This window comes from Rhagoletis pomonella, unplaced genomic scaffold (genome assembly GCF_013731165.1).
Source record: "Rhagoletis pomonella isolate Grant_MI unplaced genomic scaffold, Rhpom_1.0 Rhpom_scaffold_01483, whole genome shotgun sequence".
In the NCBI taxonomy this organism is placed as follows: Eukaryota; Metazoa; Arthropoda; class Insecta; order Diptera; family Tephritidae; genus Rhagoletis; species Rhagoletis pomonella.
Genome location: NW_023460037.1, coordinates 8,523 through 24,251, shown reverse-complemented (window position 1 = coordinate 24,251; position 15,729 = coordinate 8,523). Strand labels below are relative to the sequence as shown.

The 15,729-nt window shown below is 38.1% G+C and overlaps 2 protein-coding genes across 2 annotated transcripts; one reads left to right on the top strand and one right to left on the bottom strand.

Moving 5' to 3' along the window:
• The first annotated feature begins 683 nt into the window (after nucleotides 1-683).
• Nucleotides 684-1,510, top strand: LOC118752415 (zinc finger protein 593 homolog). The gene is made up of 2 exons (XM_036487309.1): nucleotides 684-795; nucleotides 864-1,510. The coding sequence occupies exon 2, from the start codon at nucleotides 928-930 to the stop codon at nucleotides 1,393-1,395; it is 468 nt and encodes a 155-aa protein (XP_036343202.1). The 5' UTR covers nucleotides 684-795; nucleotides 864-927; the 3' UTR covers nucleotides 1,396-1,510.
• A 229-nt stretch (nucleotides 1,511-1,739) lies between these two features.
• LOC118752414 (cell division cycle 7-related protein kinase-like) lies at nucleotides 1,740-15,293 on the bottom strand. Its single transcript, XM_036487308.1, has 3 exons — nucleotides 13,666-15,293; nucleotides 11,848-12,070; nucleotides 1,740-4,983 (listed from the first exon to the last, which is right to left on the bottom strand). Exons 1-3 carry the CDS (start codon nucleotides 14,192-14,194, stop codon nucleotides 3,327-3,329), a joined length of 2,409 nt encoding a protein of 802 aa, XP_036343201.1. The 5' UTR covers nucleotides 14,195-15,293; the 3' UTR covers nucleotides 1,740-3,326.
• Between the last annotated feature and the right edge of the window lie 436 nt (nucleotides 15,294-15,729).

Genomic DNA, 15,729 nt, shown 5'->3' with positions numbered 1-15,729 from the left:
CTGAGATTTGCCTGTGTAAACGGGGTGATTAAAAAACGAGCTTTGATTGAGATAATATTGATATGTGACCATATTAATACAAATTTGTAACTTTTTTCGGCAAAATTAATAAAATTTAAAATATTAACATGTGTTTTAGCGTTGTCACGTACTCAATAGGTCACCACAAAAATAATAGCAATTGTCAGCGTTAGAGCTTTCAAATTGCCCTCTGTACACCTAAACGTGACAATTGATTATAAGCATGACAATAGTTATAGCAGAGAGTTTTGTCATTGCACGCAAATAGGGCTGTTAAAATAAAGGTATTTTAAAAGAAAATGTGTGTTTCAAATAAACTTTATAAGAGTGTATAATACATAATCAAATAATTTTTGTAGGGAAATTTTTTATTTGAAATTGAAGGTTTATAAAATATGTAGGTGTACTGGTTAAATAAGTTGCGTTCCAGATGCTTCACGATTTGCAGGTTTTTACAGGTAGTCGTTCCAGGTGACCACCTCCCATAAGGTTTATTAATGGAGAAAACAGCTGTTCCTGCAAATCGTGAATATCGTGAAGCATCTGGAACGCAACTATAGTGATGAAAAAAACTTGGTTTGATGAAATACACTTCGCCAGTTGTTGGCTGGAAAAAGTTGCCATTCAGAGTTTATACACCTTCTCTTCTCTTCGTTTTCTATTGCGTACATCATGTGGAAGAAAATGTCAAAATCATTTTGTTTTTGTTGTTTGTGTGGGAAAGCGTACGCAGTATAAAAACAGAAACTCGTGGTCGTCCAAAATAGCAGTTTGGTAATTTCTCATTTTTTTCAATTAAATAAAAAGCTTTAAACTAATTAGAAATTTTACCTCCAATTTAGCTTCCACACTTCGCATTTCAAATTAGTTCCGTGCAACTGTAATCTTCAAAAGAGCTGCATCAAAATGGGTATGGTACAGAAGCGCAAGAAAATGCACTCCGGTGACACGCACCTACGTCGCCGTTGGCGTGTGCGCAGTCGGCGACGTGATCTCGACCAAATTGACGACGATTTGCGTACACAATCAGCAGAGCTCATCAATCAACCGGTGGATCTCGATCAGCCTGGATTCGCGCAATTCTACTGTGTACACTGTGCCAAATACTTCATCGACGATCATGCAATGCAAGCACATTTTCGCACCAAAGTGCACAAACGTCGTATGAAGGCGTTAGAATTGGAGCCATACACGGTGGAGGAAGCTGAACGTGCTGCCGGACAGGGTAGCTACAAAGCTCCAAAAAAACGGGTAATGGAAACACAACCCACAAAAGAGCAGGTCAAAAAGGGAAAACGCATACGGGTCGATGAAAAATTGGAGGAAGATAAAGTGCCTAAAACTAAGCGAAAAGTTGAGAAAATGCAATCATAGGTGGAGGAAATGGAAATACTCCTTTTTGGGACTAAGGAATGATACTAACAAAATATGTATCATTTCATTTGTAAAATGTAAAAACTGTTAATAAAAACGTGCGTTAGATTTAAAATTGCCGGAATATTACTTTAACCTTTTTTCAAGCAACGCGAGAATAATCGCACTTGGTAATAATTGGTTGAAAAATGTAAATGTTTAATATGTAGGCCAAAGTATTTCTACGCAAAGTACTAGGAATAGAATCTCAGCTAAGGTGCGCTAATAAAAGAAGGAAAAAGAGCATCATTTGGGGGAGGTGGTGCTCCAAGAGGAACTGTTTCGATAGCAGAGGATATTCAGCTCACGCCGTCTTTAGTTGCTTCTACATCACAAGGTGCCGATAAATATTGGTGATTTAGATTCAATGATGGTTGTCTTCAGCTCCAGGTATGTTAATGTTGGTGGCAGTTCCTACAGAGGGTTTTTATTAGCCAGGATTATTATTGGCCCTGTCAAGCCAAGGCATCAGTCTCTTTTATTTCCAAACTGTAATTGATAGGGATGCCTTATTTGCACAACTATGTTCCAATTCGGCATTTATCCATGGATGCGTATGTTGGATATTTCCATCAATAATAGTTTAAAAATGAAAGCTAAATATAGGTTTCAAAATACTATCTCTACTCAGAAGCATATCGTCCTTTAAAGCGCAAACCCGCGTATCCGTGGATCTGCAAAACCTCGTAGCAGACATTTGTGCCAAAAATTAAATTTTCTCACCGGAAACTCCTGGCATCAAGCCTTATCCATTCGTATCAAAATATCGATATTTAGAGATTTAAAGTAGAGATAATTGGAGTTAAAGAGAGTACCGTTGTGAAATAAGACATTTTTTGCTCTCTCCAGGTAAAATTTGGGTAGCCTCCCATACGAGGTTTTGCTTATCTTGATATGCGGCATTGTACTTTAAACGACGAATGTATGTACATATGTACATATATAGTACAGATGCGTATCGATGCCGTCTAATAAAGCAAAATATAACAAAAATACATATGCTACGAACTATGAAACAAAACCTCTAAGTTTTTGTAGTTCAACAAATAATTTTAATTTCAATTAGTACGTTCTATATTAAATTATCAATTCTAAATCACACGACATACACAAAATTACACACAAATATACATTTCTAATCTAATAATTTTGTTTTAATATTGCACAGTAAACTGTAAAAAAAATCATAAAAAGAAAATCTAAATACATATTTGTAACGTTTACCCTTTTATTTGCTGTAATAATACTAAATAAATTATAAGTAACTAAAAATTATGTGTAAGCGCAAATTTTCAACAAAAAAGAAAAAAAAAACAAATGAAAGCATAATCATCAAATAAAGCGTGTAATTTACAATTTAACTGGGTACTTTTCGAAATGATGCCACTTTCCGTAGTGGCTAGCTGCCGGCTAAGGAGTTCGGTCACTGGGTCCCTTTGCTCTCTTCTTAGTAATCATCGCATTTTTGCATGATTTTGAAAAATATATTTTATACTAGTATATTACATAAAAACACTACTACGCTATGATTCACAATATTTCCAAACGCATTTGTAAAATTTTTACAGACATCATCCTTCGATTTAGACTGGGCCAAAACGATTGCTATTAGTTTCTAATCATAATAAATACATCAGAATACGAAATGATCGTCGTACAATTTAACAAGGCGATTTGGGGTCCGGTAACTGCACAAACACAGGCACATGCGCGCCTATACTGCGCTGACCGGTATTCATGATTTACTACGTATGACTGAGGTCCACAAACAATCTCAACAATTTGCAACTCGCAGACAATTAACGAACATTTTGGAGGGCTGTCTAACTTGCAGTTTCTTTAGGTTTCTCTCTCCCCTTCCCCCCACATTTGCCACGTCATTTGCGCAAACTTCAAGGTTCTACTTTATCACGTGCACCCTTCTTCTGTGTGCTCTCTATGGAGATAGCCGTTCTATTTACATTATTATTATTATTATTATTGATGTTACTAGTAACACTTGAACTCTGGCTGCTGCTGGTGGTGGCCATTTCACTGAAGAAGGGATGTTTGAGCGCCTCATCAGCGGTGATGCGTTGATGTGGATTCACTTCGAGCAGTTTGTACAGCAAATCGTAGGCGCTTGCGGGGAAAGGGTCATCGCCGTCCAGCGGTTCGGTGTTGTAGTTGGTTTCCGTGCACAAGCAGTTGAAGTAGAATTGATCACAGTTGCGACACACTTCACAGGTACCATCCGGCCGCTGATACTTCTTCAGCAGCTCTGGTGAGCTGAATTTCACGCGATTTCGAAAGCGCACACACAGCTTGCGTAGGTCCAGCGGCCGCGTCTTTTGGCTCAGCGTCACCAAGCGGTCGAGTATGAAGGCGGTCTTACGTATGGTCTTGTCGCCGAATATGGTGACCATCTCAGCAAGCGCCACAAAGTCGTTCGGCGCCTTGAAAAACGGGTACACCGATGACAGTATGGAGAGGAATATGACGCCCGCAGCCCAAATGTCAACCGCAGTGGTCTGATCGGCATACTTCAGTAGCACTTCAGGCGGCCGATAGCCGGGCGTGCCGGCGCGTGATGCGTGCATCTCTTTTTTGACGAGGCAGATGTTGCAGACCTGCGGATTGCCATAGCACACGCACTTCGGGCCGTTGGTGACGCTCATATTGCGATTGGTGTTGTATTTGTTGGCCAAGCAGCTCTCCATGCACTGTGCTGCGCCGGCATTCGAGCCGGTGGCTGCAGCATCCTGTGCGGCACTGTTGGGACTGCGCATGCCGCCTCCGCTTTGACGCAATTTCTGCTGCAGGCGGGTGCTTGCCGAGCTTCCGAGTATGGCGGACTTTACCTGCCGTCCTAGCTGCGCCTCGCAAATGCCATTATCGCCGGCGTTGTTGTTGTGGTTGGTCGCGTTCGTGCCGCTTCCCATTGCTAGGTTGGAAACCGCGCCCAAAGCGCTAGTCTTGTTGCCGCCCGTCGCAGTGATCTCGTTCAATTGCTTCAGTGGCATCTTGAATGGCGAACCGCCAACTATGCAGCTGTTGGCGACACGCGCATTGGGCGTCGCATTTGCGGTAAATTCTTGATCGCCATGTGGCCCGGTGCAACGCGGACGCTTTGAGCCGCCATAAGCGTCACCAGCCGCCACGCTGCCATTCGAATCGGCCGTTCTGTTGGACGCCGAGTCTTCGCCGTCGCGCGGACGCTTGCCTTCCGAGCCCATTGCCAATGAGAGCGGCTGTTCACAGCCCCCTTCCAGCGTGTTCGACACATGAGATGTGGGCACCTGTTGCGCCAGGCCGAAGTCCACCAGCAGGAATTGGCGCTTGCGTCGGTTGTACAAAAAGTTGCTAGGCTTCACGTCGCGGTGAATGACATTGAATTTGTGGACGTGCCGCAGGGCGATCAGCAAATTCCGCATGTAGTGCTGCAACTCGGACAGCTCCATTTTGTTGAAGAAGTCGTGAAAACGATCGTGTTGCATGTACGGCATGATGAAGGCCACCGATTCGTTGTAGCGTATGCAGCAGTTGATGCCGACGACATTGTCGGTGCCGCTGAAAAGAAAAAGGGGAAAAAGTGAGTGATGAAATGTGATAGGCAGGCAGAACTGTATTCTCAAGAAATTGATAAACCTGCCGTCTATATGTATGTACATATGCACATGTAGCGCTGGTATAGATATAGACTTTCCAATTTATTATTGGAATGGATCTTTTGAGTATTCGGTTTTCGGCCCTGTAAGAGTTCTAAGTAACTGAACTTAAGACTGGCTCACTACTGCAGCACAGTGCTTTATTTCAAAAATCTAGATGGAGAAAATTACGAAAATGAAAAAAAAAAAATAAATCCATCCGTCCGTCCGTCTGTATATACGATAGAAAATGGGCAAAATCGCACAATAACCACGCCTACCGCGGATATACGAAAACTCCGATATTTTAGTAACTACTGAAGCTTATTAGCTTCTAATTACATATGTATATCTCTGTAACCAGTTGGCGCAGTGGTTGGTCTTGCCAAAACAAACCAGACGGCTGAAAATTTTTGAAATCGGACAATAACCATGCCCACATCCCATATAACGGTAATTTAGAAAAGTACGATACCTTCCATAAATCAGTAACTACTAGTTCATTTAAAATTGATGTTTGCAATAATTCTTTAGCAATAAATAGATTTATGACAAATTTTTGAAAAATGGGCTTGACACCGTCAAATTTTGGATATGAAACAAGTTTTAATTGTTTAAAATTTAATAAATATACATATGATTTATAAAAAGAATGAATAAAGAAAATGTGAAAAAACTGGGATTTTAGCGAAAGTATAGGAATATCAGTGCTTTTAAAATTTTTCATGCGTTGTTTACTATAAATTGAGAATTGTCAAAGTGGCCAAAATCAAAGGAACGGTTTGCTCCTTTTTTCCTATTTTCCGCTAATTTCATAAAAATATGGTTCATCCTACAACAAAAAAAAAAAAAATAAAAAAAAAAAAAATAAAACAAAAAAAAATAATAATAAATTAATATAAAATAATAAATTCTAGTATAAAAAATGCAAGTTTGAAGTTAGTCGAAAATTGCTTTGATTTTTGAGATTTTTTTGAAGGTGTTTAGCATTTTTCCACACACAGTATTTTCGAACATTTATTTTTAAAGGAAGAGACTGCCTGAAAAAATTGTCAAAAATCCACGGTAAGTCCTAGATACTTCAAATTTCCACTTTATTGCAATAAAATGTATTGCGCTACAAATCTGCATACTCAAAGGAATTCTAAAAAATCTGGTTAAAAAGTTGAAAATTTGCATGAATATTTATTGAATTTTCCCGAGTTTCGCAAAAAGTTTAGAAATTATATTTTTAATGTTTTTTGATGTAGTATGAAGCATAGTTTATAAAAAAATTGCGGAAAAACGATAGAATAGAAATCCGCACCCACCATTTTGCCCAAAAGATGGTCTGAATGTGGCTGCTGTATTTCCAGGAGTGACCCAGCTGGTCAGCTTCTGTTCTATGAAGCTATCCTAAAATTGCTTTCACTGAGTGAGAAAATTAAGAAAATTTATTTCGGTGGCTACAACAATAATAAGAGAAACATAAAAAAAGATAAAACATTCCTAGTGAATTAAAAGACGTGCAGAAATAAAGGTACCTATTTGAAAAAGTTTTGTTTTAAAAACAACATTAAAACTATTAGTTTTTTCATAAATTTTATTAAAACTATTAATTTTTTCTCATACATTTCAAATTTATTTACTAAAAAAAAAACAATTTTTCTCCTTGAACCACAAATCGTTAAACCCGCCATAGAAAATGGATTGATTAAATATTAACAGCAAAGTGCGTCAAGCGAAATAATTTACAACAAAAAATTCAATTCACTGAAAAGCTCAAAAAATTTATATTGGCAATTATCATCGACAGAAAGACGAGAAAGTGTTCGCGCTGTTATTTACGTAAATAAAAATTCGTTGAATAAAATTAAACCCAACAAAAAAAGCAACACAACGAAGCCTGAGCGAGTGACTGGCAGCTCATAGAGGAAGCGTCAGCGGACGTCATGCCGTTCCCGCACCCGCCCAAGCGCCTCATTCAAAAACATGCGCCTCACTGACGTTGTAGGGATGCATGTATGAACATATGTATGTAACAGCTCCACATACATCTTTCATATGTATGTATGTAAATATAAAAAATAAATAAAGCAATCTTGAACTTTATTCACGTATGTAAGTATAAGCGCCTGCCGTGTGATATGCAGCTGTGGGTGAGTTGTTTAGCAGTTGGGGTCGCCCCATTCCGCCCATCATTGCACTTGGAACAAGTGTGTAGCCGCTTAAAAATGAGATCTGAAATGAATTGTTGACATTTGAAAGCGTAAAACACGCCACTCACTAGCGCACCTTAGACGCTGTGCAGTCTGATGGTTAACGGCACACTTTGGCTGCCGACCTACCACCCCTAGGTAGGCAGAAAGTCAGACCGACAGCCAACCTTTCATCACGTCGCACTGAAAGCGGAATATAAATAAATTTGCTTGTGACGTACATACGTCGTCGATACGCTGTGACGTTCCGTCCACTTTTAGAAGCAGCTATCAAAGATGAATAAAGCGACAAAAAGAGGAAAGAATAAAACAGAGGCAACAAAATAGTCACAAAGCAAAGTGGAATCTAATCAACTAGTATATGTACATGCAATGAGCGATAGTGCACGCTTTGCCACGCACACACCGCGCGCGTTAAGCACTACCCCAACCAGCCGGCCATGCGAAAGACGAGAGGGAAGAGCCAGACATGGTAATGAGACGCTATATTGATCTGGAAGTATATTACAGCAGGAACAGCAACAACTGCCACTTTGCTGGCGTACAATTGCCTTCAACGGCGGAGCGAAGGTGAAGGTTACACCGACCACAATACAGATACCGATACAGGCACAAACCAGACGGCAATTGTATGTTGATATTTACGCAAAGTGCTTACGAGCCGACAACGACGAAGCCAGCAGCAACGTCTGCAATGTTAATTGTGCTCAAGTGCTCGTACGTCAGTGGCGATCGATTGACCGTGTAGTCACCACCTTGAAGGAAAAATTGGTGCAATTACCCGAAAAATACAATCTTAGGTCTAGGAGCTTTGTATCTAGACCAAAGATAGTCCAAAAATTTAAATAAATGTAATGAAAAACAGGTGAATTGTGCAAAAAATGCATAAAGTATGAGTTTTGATCTAAAACTGGTTACAATGTCATGCAAAAGCGGACAATGGGTAAAATTAACCATTTACTGATATGTAGGCATTTAGTCAACGAAGTTATATGTACGACGCTGGCATGTAGAGAGAGCATCCGCTTAAAAAATCAGAGAACCCCGGTTCGCATCGCAGCTGGGGCAAGTTTAATTTTTTATTTTATTTTATTTTATTTTGTTATCTAAAATTGGTTACAATGTAATGCTGAAGCAGACAATTGGACGCAGCCCGCTTTCTCGGCCTCAGGCTCACAGAGTCGGAGGATGAAGACGACGACACATGACAAATCTGGGGGGTTGAGCACTGCTGCTACAACAACAACAACAACCGAGCCTAGGGCATTCAATGTTAAATGTAAATAGAATTTTACATGTGCTTGGACTAAACTTTGGACTACTTACAATCTCCTGCCGTCTATTCCGAGATCCTACAGGGCAGCAACAGCACAAACACAATCACCCTCAATTCGGCTCTAATTGCGGTGGGCGGTGTGTGCACGTGCTCGTGGACGACGCAACGGGGTGGAAAGGTTGGCTGTTGCTCTTTTAACATGCGCATTTAGAAAATAGTTTGATGTTGACGTTAATTCGCATTGAATGAGTGCTGCTGAAAGCCGGCCGCCACCAGTGGTTACAGCCCCAGACCCAGTACGAATGCACAGTATACTCAGTGGGTACATTTGTAAGCAGATGTTAATCTACGCACATTCGCAGAAGCATGCACGTACATACAGTCCATCAATTAAGTTTAGGTACATCGATTTTTATGCAATACGGGCAACTGTTGGTTGTTGCTCTTTTAATTATATTATTTTTCCCAATTTTTTTTATAAAAATATGGTTGATTCTATGACCAAGGCCATAAAAATTATAGCTCCAAACCTTGTACCAAATTAAAGAAAATTCTGCCAATTTCCATCAAAATATTACACTTTTTAATTACACTCTTAAAAAAAAAAACTGAGTATGCACTATTCAAGCCCATTCAATTTTAGGGCAATAATGTATGTACAAGTCTGAGGTAGCTAGGGCTTACCAATGATTTTTTGCAATTTTTTTTTTGTTGAATGTGTTCATTTTCTCCATATAATAATAAAATCGAAAATTTTTTATGTAGAGAAAATGAGCGACTCCTTTAACAAAAAAAATGTGTCAAAAATCATTGGTAAGTCCTAGCTACCTCAGACTTGTATGTACATTATTGCACTAAAATTGCATGGGCTACAAAATCAACTGCATACTCAACTTTTTTCAAAAGAGTGTAATTAAAAAGTGCTATATTTTAATGAAAATTCGCAGAATTTACTTTAATTTTGCCTAAGGTTTGGAGCTCTGATTTTAGGGATTTATGTTGTAGAATTATAAAAAAGTTGCGATAAATAAAATAACTAGAAAAGAGTTGCCCGTATTGCAAAAAAATCGATGTACCTAAACTTTATTGATTGACTGTCCTATATACATATGTATGTAGATACTCAGCGCCTACAATTGCGAAATTTTCGTGCCAGCAATGAATCCGTAGGCGTACCACAAATACACTAAAGGCAAAGGAAGTGCTCGGCAGTCAACTATACGAGTAATGGCCTTTTCACCCGATCAAGTAGAGGCAGTGTACAAACCTACTACATATCGTTACCTTAATATAGAAAGGTCCTATCTCACATCGTCGCTGAAATATAAAAAGCCGTAACTAAGTTAAAATTTAAAATTCCTGTTTTGATTGATTATGATGTATTTCATCGAATTATAAGTCCCCACATCATTTTAAGCAATTAAAAATTTTAGTCAGTTACGGCTTTTTGCATTTCAGCGACTATATGAGTTAGGGCCTTTCTATATTAAGGTAACGATATATATGTATGTATACCTGCTAACTGGTACACATATTTACATACAAAATGTACATACCATATGCCATGTGCGTGCACTTTAGCAGTGGATTTATTTCGATACGAAAATCTTTGCAAAGGAATTTTTAATTTTTGCTGAAATACATGTATGTACGTCATAAGCCCCCACCATAATTTAATGTGCTGTTGACGACGTCAGCGCTTGGGCGCGTGAGTGGCAATATTTTACAAGTTTTATTTTTGTTGCAAAAACAAAAAGAAAGAATTAGAAGCGTATTTCTCTTGACAATGGTACGAATGCTTTTGATGGTCGTGCTCTAATTTTCTTGATAGAAGCATTCAAATGTATTTAAAATAATTATGTATGGAAAATATGACTAACATTTTGTGTAGAATTTGCGAAATTAGCCATCAGATAAAATTCTGTGGAAGTACACAACAAAGATGTGGTTATTTTTAGATATATTTCTTTGGATGCTGACTCTGTAGGCTCATAAATTAAAGAAGTGCCATCTATATTCTCAACATATACAGCGCCAGGCAATAAAGCAATGCCTGTATGCAGTTTTTAAGAATTTCAAAGTTTTTGAGACTCTGCATGCCTTCTAGTAGGGCTTTTCCTATTTACAATTGAAGCGAATGTATAAGTTTGCAAGCGAATTGCAATATTCTTTTTAAGTTGGAATAAAACATATGGGTTTGATATGAATCTTACATGAATTATTTAAAGAAGTATGATTTTACCACGTTTATATAATTTCTTTATAACCTAAAGTAGTAGATTTAGGAGAACTCCTCCAAAAGGCCCATACATTGGTAGAAAAAAAAGGAATTATTTCCCTTTTGTGCGACAACATACAAAAATTGAGAGAGAAAAGAAATGAACGGGCTACTGAAATTATCTACATATACATATTATTACACTTTTTGCAATACGCTTTATCCCCAAGAAGGAAATCTACAAATTTAGTAAAATAGTGGCGTACGTTTCTCATATAATTCCTAAAAAATATGGAAAAAGTCGCTAATTACATAGAAGAGTTCCAAAAAGCTTTAAGTTATTCGAAGCGAATTTATTTTTTCGCAGCATTCAGCTTTTTCAAATTTTTAGAGCCTTATTCATTTCTCACCACTTTTAAAGTTTTGAAAAACTAAGTTTTTTGTATATTGCAAAGCCGATGCAAGGATAAGCGTTTATATTTTTTTTTAAACTTTATGAATTTATTGACCCTGTTTCAGTGCACACTACTGTAGCTTCTATAGCTAATGATTATATTGAGTCACAAAATATACATAAATATCGTTACCTTAATATAAAAATGCTTAACGCATAGTCGCTGAAATGTAAAAAACCGAAACTGACTAAAATTTATAATTGCTAAAACGATGTGGGAATTTATAATTCGATGAAATTCATCCTAATCAATCAAAAAGGAATTTTGGATGTTTACTTAGTTACGGCTTTTTGTATTTCAGCGACGATATGCGAAAGGACCTTTCGATGTTAAAGTAACGATTTGTAGAAAAATGATTACGAGCCTAAAATAAAAAGTCGAGTGACGCTAATTTCGATAAACATAGACAGGAATAGTTTTTTTTTTTTAATATAAATACTATTTTAAGAAGGTAAAGTTGCACGAGTCCGTTTTAAAAGGAGAAACGACTTTCCAACGATATTGAACATTTTAGGCGGCCTAGGAAGGTCTTCAAATTAAAATTCTGACAATTTAAGGAGCTGCTACACATTCCTTATAGACCATCTTACGTATCGTAATAAACTAAATATTCCAAATTTTCACCAACACTGTCACTTACCCAATTTTCGCCATGCACTGCAGCTCCTTCATTATCCTATCCGGATGACTGGTGGGTATGTGATGTTTTATTGCGAATTTACGTCGCATATGCTCCGGCAAACCGCGTTCCTTCTTCAAAGTTCCCAGCAGCACCGTACTGAAGGTGCCATTGCCGATACGGCTGTGTACATCGAAAATATTTTCGATTTCGGGAATGCGTTGACGTAAGTCGTTGATAGCCTCTACAAATAAAAAAAAAATTAAATGATTAATAAAAAGCTTTAATAATTTACATTTGTGACGTACGTACGTATGAAGGCACATACATATGTATCTAAGTATGTGCATGTATAGATATACTAAAGATATATGAACTTAGAAATTATTGATTGATAACAATAAATATAAACAAAGGTGAAGTGCTATACATATGTATGTATATGTATGTACGTACTTAGCTATGTAAATTCCACATCACATTACTAATACATAATAAATAATGGTTTAATGAGTAGCCACGATTTAGCAAATATTATGTATGAGCATATGTTTGAATGCAAAACCGCGTATGTGAGGTAGCATAAATTATTCTCTAGAGAGTAACAACACTCATATTTCAAAATGGTTCTCTTTTTTATAAAGCAATCGCATTTCTGGCTAGTATATTTCAGGACGAATGGATAAGGATTTAGCCAAGAGCTTGTGTGAGCAAATCCCATTTTTTGGCAGCCAACGTCTGTTACGCGGTTTTGCAGAATGACGATACGCGGTTTTGTACTTTAAACGACGATATGTTTGTATGTACATATGAAAGTAGATAAATTAATGATTTTAATGATAGTAGAAATGCACGGGTGAGCAAAGTAAACGTGTCATACATAACATTTACATATGTATTTGTGGCTTGATTGTTTAAGTATAATGCTAATAATAGATTTATTAAAGAAATATGGCCTTATTCATAAAAAATAAAATATGTTTAAAGAAGTTTATTTATAAAATGATATTTTCTATGAAATTTATATTTTTTTTTGATTTTGGTTGATAGATTGTACTAAAAAAACAGATTTTAAAAATATATATATAGTTTTTTACTAATACATGTGATAATAGGCAATTCTAAGCTTATTTAACTAAATACATATTGATGTAAATGCATATCGTCGTTTAAAGTGCAAAACTGCATATCAGAAAAATGCAAATCCGTGTATGTGAAGTTGTAAAAATTATTTTCTAGAGCGTACAAACACTCATATTTCAAAATGGTTCTCTTTTTTATAAAGCAATCGCATTTCTGGCTAGTATATTTCAGGACGAATGGATAGGGATTGAGCCAAGAGCTTGTGTGAGCAAATCCAATTTTTGGCAGCCAAAGTCAGTTACGCGGTTTTGCAGAATGACGATACGCGGTTTTGTACTTTTAACGATGATATGCATTTGTAGTGTGAAGAAGCCAGATAGCGAGGGAACTTCACAAGCAGAAAGCCCATTAATACATCAAAAAACGAAAATGTGGTTATCACAAGTGCCCAATTGTGATTAAAAAAACTTGCGCCACCATCTCCCCTTCACCCACATGCTCTCTAACGTATTTTAGCAAACGCGGACAGCAACCTTAACAAAGGTCGTTACTTTTACCAGTTTTATTTATGTTTGTACAACACAAAACACACAGCGCACATACATCATCTATATAAATGCCCGATAAGCAAATGCCTTATTTTTTTATCATCTATGTACGTATTATTTTTTTTTTCTACACACGCTAACTGGCTTTTCTCACTTACGACTTATTTACATTCGATCAAACGTTAAACACTGTGTCAAGTAAGCTTACCTTCGTTTTTGTTGCGCATCGCCGCCGTCGTTGCCAACTTGGGACTGACTGTTGTTAGCGCTGTCGCTATATGTTCCATAGCGTTGGTGACTTGTGTACCCGTAACTTTCGTGCCCCGGCTGGCTTCGTTAGCCGCTTTGCCGACTGCTAGCAATATCGCGGGATTCGGGGCATGTAGCGTCGAATGCTGCACTTGCGTTGCTTCCTGCGTTTGATTCGCTGTGCTGGTGTGTGTGGTGTGCTGGTGGTGTTGGGGATGACTAGTAATGTGTGTGTGATGACTGTGATAGTGATGACCCGAGTTGCTGCTGCGGTGTTTCCCACTACTACTGACACCACCACCGCCAGCAGCGCCAGTTGCGGCTACTACGCTACCGCTGGGCGTGTGCTGCTTATGGCCAGTTGTGCGGGTGGGTATGGAAAGCGTCGTGACGGGTGCAACTGCGCTGCCACCGGTTGAGATGCCGGAACTGGCACCAGCTACTATTATATTGCCATTACGTGTTGCTTTATGTGACTTCTTTTCCATTTTTTTCCTCCTTGGCTCACCTTCCGGCTTCTTACGGGGCCGGAACTTCTGTGGGATTTGACGAGTTGGAGCAATTTTAGGCAATGGTTTTTGTGTAACTGGTGATATTTGTGATGGTTTTTCCGGCGTTGTTTTTCCAGCTGCGGCTGCTGGTACAATAACAACTGACGCTTGTATATGTTGATGCTTAAGCCCTGGGCGTAAATCCTTCACTAAAAATCACCGTTTGCTCGTTTTGCAAAGGGCGATTTTCACTACGCCTTTGGGCGTGCTTCACCCTCCGCGAAGCCCCTTTATTCCCGATAGTTTTGGATACTCCACGACAAAATTTTCACAGCACTAATCCTTATTTCAACTCTGCTCTTGAGGTAGTTCAAGATAGACCCAACGACACACCGTAAAACGATTTACCTGCATTTGCCAGGCAGATGCCAAAATGTATGGGAATTAGAATTACTTAATTCACTTCCAACCGAACTCATACAAATTTCCCTTTCGGTCCTGCGACTTACAAAAAATTTTGCACGACAAAAAATTTGTTTACCGTCCAATTCGGTCGATCGAATTGTATTTGAATTTTTTTGTTTTATTTGCCGTATGGTCGAATGAAATGTTGATGTAGATAAATAACAAATGGGAATTTTACTAATGTGAAAATATGAAAAATTATTGAAAAATAAATCCGCCACGCTTCCTGCCTGTCAGTTGCCGAAAATCGAGTTTGCTGCGAGAATGACGGCAAGATGAATTGAGCCCGGTGTCAGGGATTCCAAAAAAACATCGATGTTTTGCTTAGATGCATCGACATTATTCTAATCGACCACTTGTCGACGTATCGATATTTCTTGTTAATCCACATCCAAGGCGATTTTATACAAGGTGGTGTTAGCAAACAAAAACAACAATTACAACATATACATACATTGACAATCAGTAAAACAAAACAAAATTATAACAAACACATCTTTTTGACCACGATGCAATAATAGAAGGTGGTTTCAGTTGAGACAGCTCGATTTGCGGTTTACACCAGACAACATTGTCAAGACACCTTTGTATAGATTCGCCTTGGTGGTGTTACTGGCGAATTTAGATTACAGCAACAACAACCACATGTATATTGCATTCCGGGTTTTATGTCAAATCTCAATTCGTCCAAAGTTTACATGTATTTTGTTTTTGGTTTTGATGGATGTTTGTCAAATCAGTAAAAGCAAAAACAAAATACATGTAAGGCAAAGAAATCAGCTGATCTTACAACACACCTTGTACGAATACGTCTTGGCCATTGTGCATACTTAGGCTTTCTGCTCATTGGTCGTCCAATCATAGTTGAGTCATAGTTATCGTCATGAAGCAACGATTACATGACGATTACACTTCTGCACACTTGGTCGTGATATTTCAATTCATTTGGCGTCTAAAAATTCACTTGGAGCAGGTATTTTCTGTTTTTTTTGGTTGATATTTTCGCGAAATATTTACAAAAACCTGCAATTTTTTAAATATAGACTGTGCTGCAACATTTCTAGACG